This window comes from Phyllobates terribilis, unplaced genomic scaffold (assembly GCF_046119375.1).
Source record: "Phyllobates terribilis strain yellow unplaced genomic scaffold, ASM4611937v1 Scaffold_10__3_contigs__length_209671492, whole genome shotgun sequence".
NCBI lineage: Eukaryota > Metazoa > Chordata > Amphibia > Anura > Dendrobatidae > Phyllobates > Phyllobates terribilis.
In genome coordinates, this window is record NW_027362770.1 from 143,953,799 (window position 1) to 143,974,454 (window position 20,656).

The following is a 20,656-nucleotide window of genomic DNA, read 5'->3' on the forward strand; positions in this document are numbered from 1 at the left end:
CAGGAGACACCCATGTCGCTTACCTCACAAAAGGGCTCGGTTTTGTGAACCCACCCAGCTGCATAAGACATAAAAATCCTGCATCTTTCATATCTTGGTGTGGGGGGGGGGGGTCCAACACCCAAGATGGAGACATCATGTTTGCCGTCACTAATATTCATGCAGATGGATATCAAATATGATATCTCTATGACGCTCAGAAGCTCAGAACCCATTTCCCGGTCTTCCGGCGGTTTCCCAGCCATGCAAGATATACCATTGTAACCGGAAAAAGGTGAGCATTCCAAAAATGTGGTCCCTGGGTTTGTGACAGTCATGTGCCTTATTAAATTCTACATTAACTGTACTAACTTTTAAACAATAGGATTTTGGAGGGAAAGACCAGTTTAGACTAGAAGGTTTGCTCTTCGCTGAGATTTTATGGCAGTAATAAAAATTCCTGATGTGGGGGAAAGCACTGGACAGGGGGCGAAATTTAGGACATCTCTCATTTTTAATCTCGGACAAAAATACATTTTGCCTGACAGTGATGCAACTTTTTTTTTTTATGGGGCACCTCTCCCCCACTCAAGAGCCCCATAACAGCTGCAAGGTTTGCACTATGAACTCTCCTGAAGGAGAACTCAGGGCCCACCGGAGAATTCTCCGGTTCTCTGGAGGGTCAGTCCAACCCTGCTTGTGAATAGAGTTCTCACTAGCTACCACCGTACGGACGTGCCCCAGCGTAGCTAAACCTGTATTCCTTCACTGCGGACCTCCAGGTCTGCTAACACTTAAGACTTTCTTAGAACTTTTCTGCTTAGGTGCCCCAACTTGACTGCTATGAGGAAGATCGCCACCACTGTAGATTGCTGAATAACTTGCTCCCTTGCCGGTCTGTTGCTTCACACACACACCCAATGATGACAGAACTTCTCGGATGGTGTCGTCCCTTCTCTCCAGCTCAACTCCTAAAAAAAGCAGGAACTAAACACTAGTGTCCATTACTCCTCCCCAACTCTGGGCTGACCCTATAGTTAACTCTGTCCCCCTTGACTAACAGTAACTGCACACTTCAGGAGGATAAAACATGCAATAAAATACACAATAACACAACAGGGGTCTTCAGAGGGGGTGCTACTTCATCTTTTCCAGCTTTACACTCACACAGAAACCAGTCATGTGAGGCATCATCTCCATAACTACAGATCCACCATCCTGAAGCAGCTTCTGCAGATTTACATAGACAGCTCAATTCTTCTCCTCTGAGATAAATTTCCCTCTAATCTCTTTGAGAGAGGAGCAGAAACTCAAGAAACTTCCTGTTACTTTCATATTAATGAAGAGGTATCCAGATCTGACTGAGATGAGGCCTGTAGTGTCAATATCAGCTCATTAATATGATAAGGACTTGGACACAAGTACATTGTGAATGAAAAGATCTGTCCCTTATGGCCTCCATACACATTAGGTGGCCATCAGCCGAATGATGATTCGGTCGATCATTCTGCCGAAAGCCATCCCGGCCGACTCCCCCATACATAGGAGCACTTGTTTAGCCGAGCGCTGTCCTTGTTCTCTATGAGACACATCTAAGGAAGAACAATGCAATCAGCAGTCCAAAATCAGACACGCGCGATCAACGTCTTTCCCGACCATCAGTTGACTGGCTCTACCATAGACAGTAGACCATCTGCCAAAGTCTTTGATATTGGTGGTTTCAACTGACATTAGATAATGGGTGTGGGGGCCTCTACAGTAAAATGGGTATGAGAGCTCCTAACTGGTAATGTAGAGGAAGATAAGGATCCAACATGTCCGACTTCGGACTTTTGTTCCCTTTAGTTCTCGGGAAAAAAAGCCACCACCAGAGGAGTCTGTCAGTGGCTCTTTCATAGGGAAGACATTTTTTGACACCCATTAAGCAATACATGAAACGCTAACATTTTTTTTTAAGCCAAGACACTGATAAAATGTTCAAAAAGATGCCTGGGCGTCTTCCAGGCATGTTTTTATCCTCCCCATTGACTAAAAAAGGCCTGAAAAATGGACTTATCACTGCTTTGAAACTCTTGGAGTCTTTGAACACCTGAGGCAGGTAAAAGATGGTGAAATCCTGAACATACTAACAACAAGTCACTTTTAAATACAAATGAACTGGAAGATTCTTTTGAGCATTTTCTGAGCGCTTTTTCAGGGGGTTTTAGAACAGGGCCTCCCAACAGGGCTAGAAAACACATAGTGTAAACATACAGTAGGGCCATGCGCATATGGCGTCTTTTAGACACTGGCGCAGCCACTGAGTTTGTCCAGACGAAGCCGCTTATCATCGTTTTTCTGAGGTGACTTTGCTTATGTTCATGTGGCAGTTCCGCCGCCTGCTTCTTTCACTATATACCGTGAAGTATAGAGAGCTGAATCCACCCCAAGAATGAACATGTCACTTCTTTTAACCCATAGTAGATCAAAACAACAAAAGTGCATAGTGCCAAGAGGTGTGGTGCCACATAGACAACCAATTAAAGGCAGATGTCTTATGCAGACGCGTGTTTCGATAGGGGTGGAATTGCTTGAAACCAGCCTCTTGAAAAAGCAATACCACCCCTATCGAAACGCGCGTCGAGGCTCTCCCCTGCCATCATTTTTATCTGTGCGGTGTTCCACAGTTCTTCTGACCCATTTTTGATAAGACTCTGTGTTGGATTTGCTGCCATCATATTATTTCTGTGTGGCTTACCGTGGCCTTGTATATATTTCTATTATGTGGCATCCTCCACAGGATATCTTATGTTTAACTTATCTACATAAGACATCTACCTGTAATTGGTTGTCTATGTGGTGATTGGTTGTTTTGATCTACTATCATATGTATTTATATAGTATATTGCTGTAATTAATAAAATTTTACCTTTTATGCATGTTATACTCAGTTCCTTCTCCTTTTCGTCTTTATATATGTGTATTTTTTTTTTCAAATAAGACCACGGGCAAAAATGATGTAAAATTCACTGCACCATCTGGAAGTTTTACGTGCAAATCTTGCAGCATATTTCACTTTGGAAAGCCCCATTGTTGCTGGGAAATGACCCAAGCTGTCTGCTAAGTGTGAGAAGTGTCACCTTTCTATGTGCACAAGGGCTTTGTGTGCACAGATCAGTTAGTAGGTGGTGAGAATAAGCAAAATGATCATGGGTCCCATTGTTTGCATTTTTTGCGGATCTTGTCATATTGCGGGGACTTGTACAATTCGGTGCTTTCTGATACAATTATATAGTGAGTGGAGACAGGGTTATAACACATGGGTATAACAAATAAGGGGAGCGTGTGACATCCTACACATCCACATGGAGTCCTTGGAAGTAACTGGTGCGAGAGAAAAATGCACATATTCCATGGCAATAGGAATACAACCTAGATCTCTTGCAGAAGGAATAAAACTGTCTCTTAAAGGGGTTGTCCAGATAGGTGGGGGTCTGACCGCTGGGATCGGTAGAACGGGATTTTTTTTCCCTATTATAAAATGGAGCAGCAGCTCGGATACCCAACCGATTTTTTATTAATTCTTTATGAGGCTGTCGGAAAATGCCGAGTACAGCCCTATAGGGAATGAATGTACAGGTGGTCAACCATGTACACAGCCGCTCCATTGTAAAGGGGATAAAAGTGCCCTATTCTACTGATCGGTGCGGATCCCAGCAATCGAACCTCCACAGATCAGTAAGCTGTCATCTACCCTTTGGATAGGTAATAACTTGTTTTTACTGAACATCCCCTTTAAGGACTACCTATAGGAGGTGGGTAGGCTGTATGTCAGTGCTTCGGGGGCTGATCGCTGCCATATTTATAAGTATTGATGATAAAGAAAGAGCACTCATACACAATCTACAGTGGTGGCCAAAAGTATTGGCACCCCTGCAATTCTGTCAGATAATACTCTGTTTCTTCCTGAAAATGATTGCAATCACAAATTCTTTGGTATTATTATCTTCATTTAATTTGCTTGCAAGGAAAAAACACAAAAGAGAATGAAGCAAAAATCAAACTATTGATCATTTCACACAAAACTCCAAAAAAGGGCCGGACAAAAGTATTGGCACCCTCAGCCTAATACTTGGTTGCACAACCTTTAGCCAAAATAACTGCGAACAACCGCTTCTGGTAACCATCAATGAGTTTCTTACAATGCTCTGCTGGAATTGTAGACCATTCTTCTTTGGCAAACTGCTCCAGGTCCCTGATATTTGAAGGGTGCCTTCTCCAAACTGCCATTTTGAGATCTCTCCACAGGTGTTCTATGGGATTCAGGTCTGGACTCATTGCTGGCCACCTTAGAAGTCTCCAGCGCTTTCTCTCAAACCATTTTATAGTGCTTTTGGAAGTGTGTTTTGGGTCATTGTCCTGCTGGAAGACCCATGACCTCTGAGGGAGACCCAGCTTTCTCACACTGGGCCCTACATTATGCTGCAAAATTTGTTGGTAGTCTTCAGACTTCATAATGCCATGCACACGGTCAAGCAGTCCAGTGCCAGAGGCAGCAAAGCAACCCCAAAACATCAGGGAACCTCCGCCATGTTTGACTGTAGGGACCGTGTTCTTTTCTTTGAATGCCTCTTTTTTTTTCCTGTACACTCTATGTTGATGCTTTTTCCCAAAAAGCTCTACTTTTGTCTCATCTGACCAGAGAACATTCTTCCAAAACGTTTTAGGCTTTCTCAGGTAAGTTTTGGCAAACTCCAGCCTGGCTTTTTTATGTCTCGGGGTAAGAAGTGGGGTCTTCCTGGGTATCCTACCATACAGTCCCTTTTCATTCAGACGCCGACGGATAGTACGGGTTGACACTGTTGTACCCTCGGACTGCAGGGCAGCTTGAACTTGTTTGGATGTTAGTCGAGGTTCTTTATCCACCATCCGCACAATCTTGCGTTGAAATCTCTCGTCAATTTTTCTTTTCCGTCCACATCTAGGGAGGTTAGCCACAGTGCCATGGGCTTTACACTTCTTGATGACACTGCGCACGGAAGACACAGGAACATTCAGGTCTTTGGAGATGGACTTGTAGCCTTGAGATTGCTCATGCTTCCTCACAATTTGGTTTCTCAAGTCCTCAGACAGTTCTTTGGTCTTCTTTCTTTTCTCCATGCTCAATGTGGTTCACACAAGGACACAGGACAGAGGTTGAGTCAACTTTAATCCATGTTAACTGGCTGCAAGTGTGATTTAGTTATTGCCGACACCTGTTAGGTGCCACAGGTAAGTTACAGGTGCTGTTAATTACACGAATTAGAGAAGCATCACATGATTTTTCAAACAGTGCCAATACTTTTGTCCACCCCCTTTTTTAGGTTTGGTGTGGAATTATATCCAATTTGGCTTTAGGACAATTCTTTTTGTGTTTTTTCATTGAAGACAAATTAAATGAAGATAATAAGACCAAAGAATTTGTGATTGCAATCATTTTCAGGAAGAAACTGAGTATTATCTGACAGAATTTCAGGGGTGCCAATACTTTTGGCCATCACTGTATATTCTTTTTGTTCATATGCAAATAAGCTGCTCAGAGCACTATGGGCGGGGCCAGCAGTCCAGAGCACTTTTCATCCCACAGTTAAGCGATGTCAATCAATGTAGAAGGGGGCAGAGGAAATCAGCAAAAAAAAAGAGGAACCATGCAACCGAGCCCCCTCTAAATGTAACCCAAGTCCTGAAGAATGTTATAAATCACATCCAAAAGTTATTCGGAGGAGCAGGTAAACAAGTTCTGTATCTGTATGCATCTCAACCGCAGTACGACCTCAGCTCCCAGGCATGTGGTCACTCCTGAAATACCTGCCCAACTGGTCTGGAACGGACAGGCTAATGAAGCATAAAGCATTTAGTGGGACCTGCTCTGAGTCACTTGCTCCTGACCCACAAAAGCAATAAAATGTACAAAGTAACAAACGCCGCTCCAAAAGACACCTGAAAAGTCAAACAAAGGATGTTCACATGGAGTGTTTCGAGGAGTTGTTGCAGAAACTGAACGGAAACTCTCCAAATCCTCCTCAAAAATGCAAAGCTTCTAAAAAAAATTGGAGTTTTTGCTAAGGTTCCTCTCAAAAAACTCAGCAAAAAATCTCCATAGCCTGAGGCTATGTGCACATGGAGCCTTTTTGAAGAGTTTTTGGAGCAGAAACTCGTATTTTTGAGGAGGATTTGGAGAGTTTACACTCACTTTCCGCTCCAAAAACTCCTCGAAAAACTCCAAAGAATGCTTGAAATACCCCTCCTGTTTATTTTCATGGTAAAACCAATTTACTGCTCAGATTTTCAGTCTTTTGAGCGTTTTTCTTACTTCTCAGATTTTGAAAAACACCTGATGGGACAAAAGAAAGTGCATTTCACTTTTTTGAAGCAGCCCCTAATTGAAAACATTCCAAACTGGGCACTGTCCAATCAAAAGGCTTCAAAAAACAAAAAAAACACTTAAGGAAAAAAATTCTCCAAAAACAAGTGAAAAACTCTTTAAATCCACTTCAGGAAATGAAAAACTGCTCCACAAACTCCCCAACTTGAAGCAGTTTCCACTAGAAAACTCATAATTTTTGACCATTTTGGGGTATGCGCACATGACGTCTTCTTTCCAGCAACCAAGATTCCAAGTTTTTCTAGGAGGAGCCGCTTCGTGGAAACGACGATGGTCTTTTTCTGAAGTGGCGTCTTTGCCATAGTTTTTTTGCGATGTTTTTTTTCTGTACTTACCAAATATAAAGCCTGTCTGAAGCCACTGAAAAATTATGTCACTTTTAACCGCTTCATAGTTTCCGAACCCTGAGACCTTTAAAAGAAGCAACAAAAAGTTGAACATGTGCACAGCAATGTCACTTTTATGTTGCTGTGCATTATTTTTATTTTTTGCAGCAGAATTCGCCTGAAAAATATGTCGTTTCGCTGACTTTTCTTACTAGTGCACCTCTCAGTCTACGTTCCCGTGGTGCAGATTTGGTGGCGTTTTGATGCTGCGGATTTTAAGCAGCACTTCTGCACCAATTAGTCATTTTAGGTTACTTGTGTTTTTTTTTATTGCAGTTTTTTAACTTTTTTTTTTTTTTGATGCGGTTATTATCTCTTTTTGCTATGTGAAGTTTCAACTGAAACTAGTTTTTTTTTAAACTTCCTATTTGCTCAGTAACTTTGTTGATAGAATCTCGAGCAGATTTTATGCATTTTACTCAATTTCCACAGCAGAAACGCAATAAAAAGACATCTGAAATTTCCGCCACTTTTTCAAGTCTATGGGGAAAATCCGCTTATAAAATGTGGATTTACAGCAGTAGGGACTGACTCACCGCGGATTTTGAAATTATTCGAATTATTCGAAATTATTATTCAGTGTTAAGGATCCGTTCCCACGATGAGTTTTTTTACACTCTGTTTTTTCATAAAAAGCCAAGTAACCTGAGAAAGCAACAATGAATGAAACCAAGAGGGAAAGGGGCCATACTACAGGAACAAGAGGTGTGTGCATGGAATTTAAGAGGAGGAGGCTTATACTAGAGCCTGATTACCAGCCCACCTCACTGATCAGGTGAGAGGAGGCAGATAGTCACTGACTCTCAACTTGTGAGAACGACATGGCAGCGCCAGCCAACCACAACTGCGCCAATGGTGAGGGCAAAGTGCTGCCATTCCTAACAATATTGTGTGTATGTGACTAGTATAAACTTTGTAACTTATTTTACATATAGTGGAATTCACTAGATATTTCACAGACATTTAGGGGGCATCAATGTGTTTGGTATATTTCTAGCTATGTTTTTTTTTTTTCTTTTTGCCTTATATTTTTGCTGTGCATATATTATTATTATTATTATTATTATTATTATTATATATATATATTTTTTTTTAGGAAGGTAGTGTTTTATATCCTGCAACTGTTAAAAAAATGTTTTGCGCAAGAGCACTCCACCTACGTAGTGGTACACAAAGATTAAATAGGGGATATCTGGGTAATTTTGCTGTGATTTGGAGGTGTGTGTGTATATATATGTATAATATATATATATATATATATATATATATATATATATATATATATATATATATATATATATATATATATATATATATATATATATATATATATATATATATATATAAAATACAGGGTGGTCCAAAAGTAGGTGGACAGAAAATAATAACATTTATTTTGATTTATATATAAAATTATATTTACTAACACAAGCATAGCATTGATAATTAAATTTTATTCTGAACAATAATACAAAAGCCCTTAAATTTCATCACCGCAGGCGCTCAACCTGTTTTCCATTACAATTTGCACAGCTTTGGAGTCGCCTCTTGCACTTCAACAAACTTTTTTGCACAAGTCTCTTTGGGTATTAATTTCTTATGTAATTTTTCAAATCACTGACACTTTTTGGCTTTCAACTCTAAGCTTTGTCCTTGAGTACTCCCCAAAAGAAAAAACCCATTGGGGTCAAGTCTGGTGAACGCGCCGGCCAATCAAGTGGGCCTCTTCGGCCAATCCATTTATTAGGAAATGTTTCATCAAGATACTCGCAGAATACTCTTGAATAGTGTGGAGGGGCCCCATCTTGTTGGAAATAAAGGTCATGTGAATTAGGCTGTTGCTGTAACTGGGGAACAACTTGATTCATTAGAATTTCAAGATACTTATCTCCTGTGACTGTTCCATCAAAAAATATTGGTCCTAAAACACCAAAACTTGAAATACCCCAAACATTGACACCAGGCTCATTTATTTGTTGCTCTAATGTTAAATGCATGTTCTCATTATACCAGTAACATACAATTATGTCTGTTAATATGGCCGGATAATGTGAAAGAAGCTTCATCACTCCACATTATGTTATCTAAAATTACTGGATTTCGTTTGATAAATCTCCCCCTTCATAACCTTATTACACTTTCTGTCCACCTACTTTTGGACCACCCTGTGTGTATGTATGTATGTATGTATATATGTGTGTGTTATGGAAAAAAAATGTATATAACTGGTTTCGCAAAAAAAATTTATGGCACCTCAAGTGCACCATTAATTAAAAAAAAAAAAAAAAAAATGCAAGGAACTCGCCATAAGTTTGTGGGAACGTAGCATTGGGGTTTTTTTGTGCTTATTTTTGAAAAAAAATGCAAGTAGCCTATTTTACTCAATGGGTGCAGAAATGCTGCACCATCAAAATCTCATTATGAGAACGTAGTTTTGGGGCATCTTCAGGGGCTCTGGATATTTCCGGCATCCATGTTTCATGGTAAACGAAGGAAGGACTGGCCTTGGGTCACCTGCAGCCGATCTGTGCTTCGGCATTGAGGCTGCAAAACGAGGATGTGTGAAACTTGTCTAAGGGTCTGTGTCCACGATGCGTTTTTGCTGCGGAATTTTTGCAGCGTAAACGCTTGAAAAACGCTTGGTAAGCCTTCTCTCATGGTCCCCAATGTAAATCCACAATTTCAATGCCCATGCTGAGGAATTTTCCGCAGTGTTTTTGATGTGCGGAAAATTCTGCAGCATGTCCATTATTTGTGCGTTTACGCATGCGGAATTACCATCTTCAATGCATTAGAAAAACGCAAGGCAATTCCGCATGTGCAAAACGCTTCAAAAAAGCATGAAAAACGCTTGGCAAATTCCGCATGTGTTTTTCCGGGCAAGGACACGCGGAAATTTTCCGCTTCATTTCTGCATCGTGGGCACATAGCCTAAGGATGGAAATGAAATTATGGGTCCAATTACCGTTTTAGAATGGGTTAAAACTGATTCCGCACCCTTGAGTCTTTGGCACCCCTGAGGGCGGAGTGCCATCTTGTACATTTCTGTAATTATGATTGTGCATGTATGAAATTTGGAGTGGGGATATAACCCTTTTAGAAATCACCATATTCAGTACACGTTGAATGGAAATGTTTCACCCTCCTCCAAATAAAAAGGCGCAACTTAAAAGGAGAATTTGGCGCTGGACAACAAAAATAGTAGCAGGTGCAATAATGAATGGGGTCCGAGGCCTGATGAATGGACGGGTCGGATGGGTCGTTCTTGGTTGCTCTATATGTTTACTTGGAGCAGTCATTAGCTGATGTCCTCTGGATAGGGAGAACTTGTTGGGTGGTGATCATTGCTGGAAGTTTTAGGAATATATATATTTTCCTACAGTGGTGGCTGCTGGTAACCCGGGCCAGCCTGGATGTCTTTGAGATACATTGGGTTCTGGAGCATCTTTGGCTCCAAAATCTACTTCAAATACACTTTGAGCTTTTTATTGATATCAATGGACCCTGATTAATCACGTTTTGACTAGAACCAAATCCAATGAACATTGTGAATTTCAATTTTTATTTTTTCTCCTTTTTTTTTTTTTTTTTTTTCCCTGTTTTGGTGAAATTAGCACAAGGTCCACCAGTGCAAAAAAAAAAACAAACCAGAAGAGAAAATTTACTTAAACACAGAGACACAATGGGTGAATTTGGGAGTTAGTGCTAAGAATACTTTTCTTTATTTTTTTCTTCTTTCCATGCTTGAGGAAGGGGCTAGGACACTGAAAAAAAAGCAAGATCTCAATTCTTGCAATATTTCTGCCTGGGGCAAAAAAGTAAATTGTAATAATAAAAAAATCAAAATCTGGCCAATGAATGAATTAAAAGTAATAATTTTTAACTAGCAAAATAAATGTAAAAAATACCTCCATGTGATCATACATCTGTGTGCTCCGTACACATGGGGAGGGACAGAACACGATCCTTTGTTGCATACCAGAATTCATTGCCTGTTACAAATCTCCACCTCAATAGGGGATTATATCCCTTACAATAGTAAGTGGAAATGGTCGGTGTTTGTTCTGTTTTATGGCTTTATTGTTCTTCATCCTTGCTAATCCCATAGTCACTGATCCTAAATGACCCCATTTACCTTGAGGAATAGTCAACCACTATGAACATACAAACCTGCAAGAATGACTGTTTTATTTACAAAAGACCTGTCATTTGCCATAAATGTGCATATATATTTTTTGACCTGGTGTAAATGCCGCTGTTCTCCTGAATCCGACGTTTTTTTCCTTTTTGTTCCTGGGCCTCTCTGTTGCCAAGATAGGGGCCATATCTCAGGAATGGAGAGGCCCAGGAACAAAAGTAAAAATGGTGCCAAATTCAGGAGAACAGGGGCAATTGCAATATATAAAATTTAAATATCTATGACCAGTCCTCTTTTTTTTCTAATATCAGTTTCTACACCAGGTAAGCTGCTTTGCTGGTTTTCATTCACCCAAAGTATATAAAATCTTCTCGGAAATGAAGATCTATGCACTAAAGTAGTGATTGTGGGGGCATATATTTTTCTGGCCTTTTTCATTCATTTACTGGGAACAATATCCCAGAGAAGAGGATGATGACTTGTCGGTTTTATGTTTTGTGACCCTCTGATTGTTACGATACTGGTGTTGTACTGCTGGAAACCAGTGGCCAAAGGAGCACAAGCAGGAACAGCAAGCGGTAATAGAAGTTCTTGGAGTTAGCAAAAGGAGTTGTAGGAAACAATCCATAGATAGGTGAGAACAATCTAAGTAAGCATGTCCAGGAGCTTGGAGACTGGAAACTAGGCTAACAGCTAGACACAATACTCAAGCAATGAATGAGAGATCCATGCTGCTTTAAGTAGGCTCAAACAGGAAACAAGATGAATCCCACAGGTTCACAATCTGCCATCTTAGTAAAAGGCAATTGCAGAACACAACAGCAGCCTCCAGTGGTAAGGAGTGGGATTGCAACACAATTAAGGTGAACAATAGCAGCCACTAGTGGTCAAACTGTAGAAGGACAACTGGAATCCTGACACTCATTTGTATTCTGAAACACCACACACTAATATTATTAATACGCTCTCTCTCTATAGGGACACTGGTCATGCTAACCTGCCCTTCACGTCGGGTCACCTGTCAGATTTTAGGGGATGTTGACTTGTCAGTCTACATTTATCAGAACCTGACCCTGGATGAAAGTTGGTCCTCTTCGGTGCAGTCCAAACATGACTTTGTCATCGGATTGGCCCTGGCGGTCTTCTCCAGCATCCTCATTGGGAGCAGTGTTATCCTGAAAAAGAAAGGTCTTCTTCATCTGTCAGTGCAAGGACAGACACGTGCAGGTATGGAAACTGGGGTCCTCTGGTCTAGATGGACTTGGGTTGGATAGACGAGAGGGAAATGTGACTATCCACAGGATAGGATTATTGGAGAACTGACCGCTAGTTCTTGAAATCTGTGGAGGTCCCTTGTGAAAATGTAGAGGCAGCTCACCACTACTAATCCATTCTCGTCTATGGGTCCATGGGTGGTGTCATCTGCCGAATTCCATTGTAAAGGTGCATTCCTGATTGATTATTTATTTTGTCTAGGTGCTGGTGGACACGGCTACTTGAAAGACTGGTTATGGTGGGCTGGGCTTCTTACAAGTAAGCTTTTAAAGGGGTAAAAAAGCAATTTTGAAGACCCTATTAGGGATTTCTGAGTTAATAAAAGAGGGTCTTCTCTATAATTGAAACTCACAATGCAATGCAAGGACAGCCCATTGAATATATATTGTGTGTGTGTGTGTATTAACGGTATTTGAAAAAAACAAAATATACAACCCAAAACTAAAACTTTAAAACATTTTTTATATAATACATATGGAAATCCACTTTTTCCCAGCAGGAAAAACAAACAAAGACCCCAAAACCAATAGGAAAAGTAAATAAAAATAAAAAAAATTATATATATATATAATTTGTATTGTTTTTCCTGCCGGGGGAAAAAACCTCATATGAACAGCAAAGTTTTTCAGTAGGATTTTGAAGCTGATTTTTTTTATTTTTTTTTTTTACATTCCCAGCTGAAAAAGTTATGCCATTTTCTATATTTCTTTCACTAAAAGATTTCATTTTGCTGCTACAGTGTCTATAAGTCTAAGTTATCTGCAAAAAACATTACAAATCCATCAGAGCTCCTGGTTCTGATGGCTCTTTCTGCTCCCTTCTCTCTGTTAAAGATAGAAGCAGGGAGAGGGTTGTACATGGATTTCTAGTGTGGCGAGGGAATAAAGCATGTAGTGTCTCAGGGAGGTCAAAGAAAATAGCCAGAGGAAAGCATGAAGAAGAAATCTGTGCAGTATATGAGCTAATGAAGATGGCATCACTCTGGATACACCCATAAACCTCACATCCAGCCTACATTGCTGGGAGAGACACTCCCACAAGAAAAATCTGAAACTTGCATTAGGCTACAAAATGCATATCAGTGGGTCTGAAAATGATGAATAAAGATTGCAGACTGACACTGAGGTTACTTGTACCTAATATATATTTTATACATTTAATATGTTATTTTTTGCCATGTAAAGGGTGTCCATAGTCTTTAATGATTTCAGACATTGTGACACCATTTTTAATTCATGTCTATACCTACCGTTTTGATCTGCTTACACCTGGTGGGTATCAGTGGTATTGCAGGTGGATGGGTACCCAATATGTAATAGTTGGATCATATGTCTTGATTTCTTATTACAGTGGGAGGTGGAGAAGTTGCCAACTTTGCCGCATATGCCTTTGCTCCGGCCACCATTGTCACACCACTTGGTGCTCTCAGTGTCCTGATAAGGTAAATGTAATTTAATCTATGACTACATACTAAAAAAGCAAATTGTCAATTTGGGACGCTCAGGGGATGGGGTGGTAAGATAGTCATTTAGCCCAAGCCATGAAAGAGCCATAATTTTCTGTTAGTTTGCACACTTTAGGGGCTAAAATTAATTTGCGCTATTGGGTTTCATTAAAAATTTTGCACTGTTTGCCTTCTATAGCCGCTGTATTGAACAGTCTATTGCTGGCAGCGGAATGAGTTAACTGAGATTCCATCAGTGAGTTAATTGTTCTGACAGGAGCGTTTGTAACACTTCTATCTGTCTCTTTCTGAGCTCTTCTCAGCTGATTTATGACCATAGAGCACATCAAAGTTGAATGTGCAGGGAAACAAAGAGCCTGTAAAGGCCAAAAGGTGCAATATTTGTAATGAAACTCAATTAAAAAAATATATATTTTAGCCATACATACAGTACAGACCAAAAGTTTGGACACACCTTCTCATTTAAAGATTGTTCTGTATTTTCATGACTATGAAAATTGTACATTCACACTGAAGGCATCAAAACTATGAATTAACACATGTGGAATTATATACTTAACAAAAAAGTGTGAAACAACTGAAAATATGTCTTATATTCTAGGTTCTTCAAAGTAGCCACCTTTTGCTTTGATGACTGCTTTGCACACTCTTGGCATTCTCTTGATGAGCTTCAAGAGGTAGTCACCAGAAATGGTTTTCACTTCACAGGTGTGCCCTGTCAGGTTTAATAAGTGGGATTTCTTGCCTTATAAATGGGGTTGGGACCATCAGTTGTGTTGTGCAGAAGTCTGGTGGATACACAGCTGATAGTCCTACTGAATAGACTGTTAGAATTTGTATTATGGCAAGAAAAAAGCAGCTAAGTAAAGAAAAACGAGTGGCCATCACTACTTTAAGAAATGAAGGTCAGTCAGTCCGAAAAATTGGGAAAACTTTGAATGTGTCCCCAAGTGCAGTTGCAAAAACCATCAAGCGCTACAAAGAAACTGGCTCACATGAGGACCGCCCCAGGAAAGCAAGACCATGAGTCTCCTCTGCTTCTGAGGATAAGTTTATCCGAGTCACCGGCCTCAGAAATCGCAGGTTAACAGCAGCTCAGATTAGAGACCAGGTCAATGCCACACAGAGTTCTAGCAGCAGACACATCTCTTCAACAAGTGTTAAGAGGAGACTTTGTGCAGCAGGCCTTCATAGTAAAATAGCTGCTAGAAAACCACTGCTAAGGACAGGCAACAAGCAGAAAAGACTTGTTTGGGCTAAAGAACACAAGGAATGGACATTAGACCAGTGGAAATCTGTGCTTTGGTCTGATGAGTCCAAATTTGAGATCTTTGGTTCCAACCACCGCGTCTTTGTGCGATGCAGAAAAGGTGAACGGATGGACTCTACATGCCTGGTTCCCACCGTGAAGCATGGAGGAGGAGGTGTGATGGTGCTTTTCTGGTGACTCTGTTGGGGATTTATTCAAAATTGAAGGCATACTGAACCAGCATGGCTACCACAGCATCTTGCAGCGGCATGCTATTCCATCCGGTTTGCGTTTAGTTGGACCATCATTTATTTTTCAACAGGACAATGACCCCAAACACACCTCCAGGCTGTGTAAGGGCTATTTGACCAAGAAGGAGAGTGATGGGGTGCTACGCCAGATGACCTGGCCTCCACAGTCACCAGACCAGAACCCAATCGAGATGGTTTGGGGTGAGCTGGACCGCAGAGTGAAGGCAAAAGGGCCAACAAGTGCTAAGCATCTCTGGGAACTCCTTCAAGATTGTTGGAAGACCATTTCCGGTGACTACCTCTTGAAGCTCATCAAGAGAATGCCAAGAGTGTGCAAAGCAGTCATCAAAGCAAAAGGTGGCTACTTTGAAGAACCTAGAATATAAGACATATTTTCAGTTGTTTCACACTTTTTTGTTAAGTATATAATTCCACATGTGTTAATTCATAGTTTTGATGCCTTCAGTGTGAATGTACAATTTTCATAGTCATGAAAATACAGAAAAATCTTTAAATGAGAAGGTGTGTCCAAACGTTTGGTCTGTACTGTACATACATACATACATACATACATACATACATACATTTTTTTTTTAAACTTAAAAATGTAATAAATTTTTTCTTTGTAGCGCTGTGATGTCCTCCTATCTACTGGGTGAAAGGCTGAACCTTTTAGGGAAGTTGGGGTGTGCGCTCAGTGTGTTGGGAAGCACTGTTCTGGTAATACACTCCCCAGAGGAACAAGAAGTGACCACATTAGAAGAGATGACTTCAAAGCTTAAAGACCCAGGTACATGGGGTGTCCAGTGGGAAATGAATGTAATGGAGTACACACAGTTTTTGAAGAAACTCGCAAGGGAGATTGTTCTAATTATCTTGCAGAACCAACCACAGATCTTCTGTGGATGTCACTTGTGTAACTCCTTCTGTCTCTTCATATGATGTCAAACAAACTGGATGATGTGAGATCAGGGCTCTGTGGATGTCGGATCATCACTTCCAGGACTCCTTGTTCTTCTTTACACTAAAGATAGTTCTTAATGTCATTGGCTGTATGTTTTGGGGTCATTGTCCTGCTGCAGAATAAAGTTGGAGTCAGACACCTCAGTGATGGTATTACATGATGGATAAATATCTACCTGTATTTCTCAGCATTGAGCACACCAAAAAAAAATGGCAACCTTGAGGACCGTAGATGCAGTGGGTGGTCAAGGAAACTTAGTGCAGCAGATGTAAGACACCATGCTTGCTTTTTTTTGGAAGATGTCCAGCAGTGCCATCAATTCAGAATGGGACCCAGCTACACCCATCTACTGTTCAGAGAAGTATGGCCCTGGGTTGGAAGAGTTGTGGCCAAAAAACATATCTGTGACATGGATATAGGGCACTTGACTCTACTATCCATGAAAACATAGGAACCAGGATGCAGAAAACTGGCAGCAGCTGCTCTGGAAAGAGATGTGAAATGTTTAGCTGTTTGTTTAAGGGCTGTAAAGCGGCACAATAATGACTGTCTGCAGGAAGAGTGAAGCATGGTGGAGGTTTCTACAAGTTTGCGGCTGCATTTCTGCAAATGGAGTAGAGGATTTGGTCTTGTCTAGAGATGAGTGAACATAAATTGTAAAGTTCGGGGTTATTACTGGACACCTAGTGTCTGGTGCTGAACTCAGAGTTTGGAATTCGTGACTCTCTGTGGGGGTACTCTTCTTTGGCAGCCCCCTAGCCCTCACTATGACAATTTTACAGCACCAAAGTTTGGGTCCCAAATAACTCCAGGGGGTTCTGTTAACTGAACTTTGAACTCAAGTTCGGTGAACCCTAACATCCACCCATGGGTCCACTCAGCCCTAGTCATGACTAATTATGTCTTCACGGCAGAGAAATACAGGCAGATATGTCATGTAACACCATCAGGAGGCATCTGATCAGCTCCAAGTTTATTCTGCAGAAGGACAACGACCCCAAACATACGGCCAGTGTCACTAATACTATCTTCAGCATAAAAAGGTGTCCTGGAAGTGGTGATACGACCCCCACAGAGCCCTGATCTCAACATCATCTAGCCTGTCAGGGATTACATGGAGAGACAAAAGATCTATGGCTACTTCTCCAAGACGTTTAGATCAGCCTCTCCGCCAAGTACCTCTACACTAAGTTCCTTCAAAAATAATGTGTGTACCTAGAAGAATGGATGCTGTTTTGAAGGCAAAAGTTAGTCACACCAAATATAGACTTTGCTTTCTCTTTTGTACATTCGCTTTTACATTTTCTTAATTGATAGTTTATTTTTGAATGCTTCTTAGATTCCAGATATGACTGTGGATTTTACACTTTTTGTAATGGATTGGGTGAAATGTGTAGCAAATCCTCTGCAGGAGAAAGCCGAAAGGACCTGTGTGCACAAAATACCCTAAGGAAAAGTTTTGTATCGATTTGTCTACACAATGGTTATTTTTGTTTCTTTTTAACCAATAGGTTTCATTGTCTACATCAGCGTGCTGCTCATCTTCTCCCTGGTCCTGATTTTCATTCTCTCGCCCCGTTATGGCCATCAAAACATCCTTGTTTACCTGGCAATATGTTCTCTCTTGGGTGCCTTCTCCGTGTCTTCTGTGAAAGGTCTGGGCATCGCTGTGAAGGGTCTTCTCACCAGTCTACCAGTTGTCCAACATCCTCTTCCATGGGTCCTCATCCCAATCTTGATCATCTCAGTGGTCACACAAGTGAACTACCTCAACAAATCCTTGGACGTGTTCAACACCTCCTTGGTTTTTCCCATCTACTACGTCTTATTCACAACCGTGGTGATCACTACGTCCCTCATCCTCTTTAAGGAATGGGTATCTATGTCTCCATTGGATGGCGTAGGAGCAGTTTGTGGATTCCTCGTCATCATCCTTGGTGTCTTCATACTCCACGCCTTTAATAACCTGGACATAAGCCTTAAAAGTCTAAGGCAACAACTACATCAGGTAGCTTCTATGTCTACTGAACAGCCGGCCAAGAAGGAAGACAAGATAACCCTTGTAGACAACATGGAGACAGAACACACCGGGAGCATTCCCAAAGTGTTCGTTATATACACCTAGGGAAGTGGAATAGTTTTGGACTTGGTGCTGTTGTAAAACTTCATTGGCTTGACTTTACGTATGATACCTTCTACCTCCAAGATCCTTCCTTTTAGGCAACCTCACAAGACGTGGATCTTTGGTTACTTCTCTGGTCTGTTCCCAAGCACCATATTCCATAGACATGCAAAAGTTTTCTCCTCCAGAGGGAAAATCCCGATTGGTTCTGTTATGTGTCACGATGATGTCAAAAACTTTCATTTTTGTAGTAATGATATTTATATTTTGTGCAACATGACCTCTTCTGCCTATGGACAAGAATGCATCAATAGAGGCCGGATCTCCAGTATTTTTTTTCCTTTGCCTGTAGTTCTTGAAGAGTTAAGTATTGTACAAATTTTATTTAATTTTTTTTTCATTACACCCAATGTCTTTTATCTGAAATTTTAATTTAAGTTATAAAAAGTTTACTTCGCAATCATATGTGGTGGTAGATAAATTGTTTTACATTCAGTTTGTGCACATGGTGATGATTCTCAGTTTAATTTGAAGAAAATTTAAAAAATCACTTTTTGTGAAATACACTAATAAAGGGAGGACTGCACATCGGAAATGTTTAAGGAAAAAATACTCGTCCTGGCCCTGTCCCTTTACTGGGGACTAGACTTCATCCTCATGCTTATTGGTGGTAAGGGTAAACCAGCCTACTAGAGGACCAAAGGTACTTCCGATAGGCCGAGGATACTGATGGTACTCAAGTCCCTATGGGGGTGTGCTTATGGATTGAGTATATATTCATAGTGTTCGCAGACCTATAGATTTGCATGCCGATCCGGCACTCAGACCAAAATCGGACTTGTCTCTGTGATTTTTGCATGGTACGTGGACATTCTTGTATGAAATGGGAGACATATTGAAGTACGGAAAGTCTTCATGGACTTTGGTCACCGTCCATCTCTGAGCTTCTAAGGAGTCCTCGTGAAGTGGTGGGCATGAGAAGATGATCTGACTGGGAGTTGTAGTTATAATAGCAGAAGCAGTCCACAATAAAACCCCATGGTTGGTTTTTTGGCTCGGACCCTCAATCAGGTTTACTGAGCAGTAGGGAGGAGCGGACCCCTGAGACTTCAGATTTATCGGGTTCGGCCGAACCCTACTCTCCCCGCGTTCGGCCGAACCCTACTCTCCCCGCGTTCGGCCGAACCCTACTCTCCCCGCGTTCGGCCGAACCCTACTCTCCCCGCGTTCGGCCGAACCCTACTCTCCCCGCGTTCGGCCGAACCCTACTCTCCCCGCGTTCGGCCGAACCCTACTCTCCCCGCGTTCGGCCGAACCCTACTCTCCCCGCGTTCGGCCGAACCCTACTCTCCCCGCGTTCGGCCGAACCCTACTCTCCCCGCGTTCGGCCGAACCCTACTCTCCCCGCGTTCGGCCGAACCCTACTCTCCCCGCGTTCGGCCGAACCTTGCAGCTGGAAAATCTCTTGCTTTCTCTCCTTCCAGTAAAACGGACTTCCAGAAGTCCATGTTCAGAGTTCAGCACCCGTGTCCGGTATGACCACGGTAGAAGTGCAGAGGGTGCGGCCAGTAAATTAACACCAAAATGTGGTCTTGTGCCACCAGTCTGCGCTCACATGGGCTGATTTACCAAAGCAGTCTAACTTTTAAACACTGCCGACTGAACCGTCTTAAAATGCACCAGATTTATCCCTGCGGGTCATGATCTTGCTACATTTATCACTCTTTAGTCTCTATTTTTCACCTATTAATTGGCTAAAATGTGGTGCAAGAGTTCCCAATTTGAGCCATGAAATCTTTTATTTTAGTCACACCCCTTTGTAAAATATGTTGAAAAATATATTCCTACAACACATGTGGCGCAAGGCATGGAAATGTTTCTTTAGAACAAGTTAGAGGTTGTCCAACTTATGAGGATTTTTTTTAACTTTATTTGATTTACATAAATTCTTATTTTTGGCTAAAAAATTGTCGCTAGATTTCATTAAAAACTTTGTCTTTTATAGCCTGTGTGTTGCATTAGCTATTGCTGCAGAAAAGGTAAACTGAGAATCAGTCAGTGAGCTCATTCTGACAATGGGAAAGTTTGTATCTCTCCCCTCCCTCTAAGCTTCTTTGATAAATTATGACCACAGCATAATTATATGTGCAGGGAAACAGTTTCCTTTAAATGCGCATTCAGACATCAGTGCAAATCTGTCCAAGATGGGACCACAATGCAGATTGGCTACAGGTTTCCCACGCGCGACAGCTTAATAGATTTCTCAGAAGCTGCCACGTTTAGATTGTAAGACCTGCGGCCAATCTGTTACATTGCTGCCCGATCTCGGACTGATTTGCAGGGATGTCTGAACGCGCCCTATGCCAGATTTCTGCTCCTCCGTCCCTCAAATGCTGGATAACCATTTGTTCTTGGGGACTAGCT

The 20,656-nt window shown here is 41.3% G+C and overlaps 1 protein-coding gene across 1 annotated transcript; it reads left to right on the plus strand.

Annotated features, from left to right (window-relative positions):
* Positions 1–7,589: 7,589 nt before the first annotated feature.
* Positions 7,590–18,235, plus strand: NIPAL4 (NIPA like domain containing 4). The gene is made up of 6 exons (XM_073649303.1): positions 7,590–7,623; positions 11,885–12,133; positions 12,383–12,439; positions 13,532–13,622; positions 15,776–15,936; positions 17,622–18,235. The coding sequence occupies exons 1-6, from the start codon at positions 7,590–7,592 to the stop codon at positions 18,233–18,235; spliced, it is 1,206 nt and encodes a 401-aa protein (XP_073505404.1).
* The last annotated feature ends 2,421 nt before the right edge of the window (positions 18,236–20,656 follow it).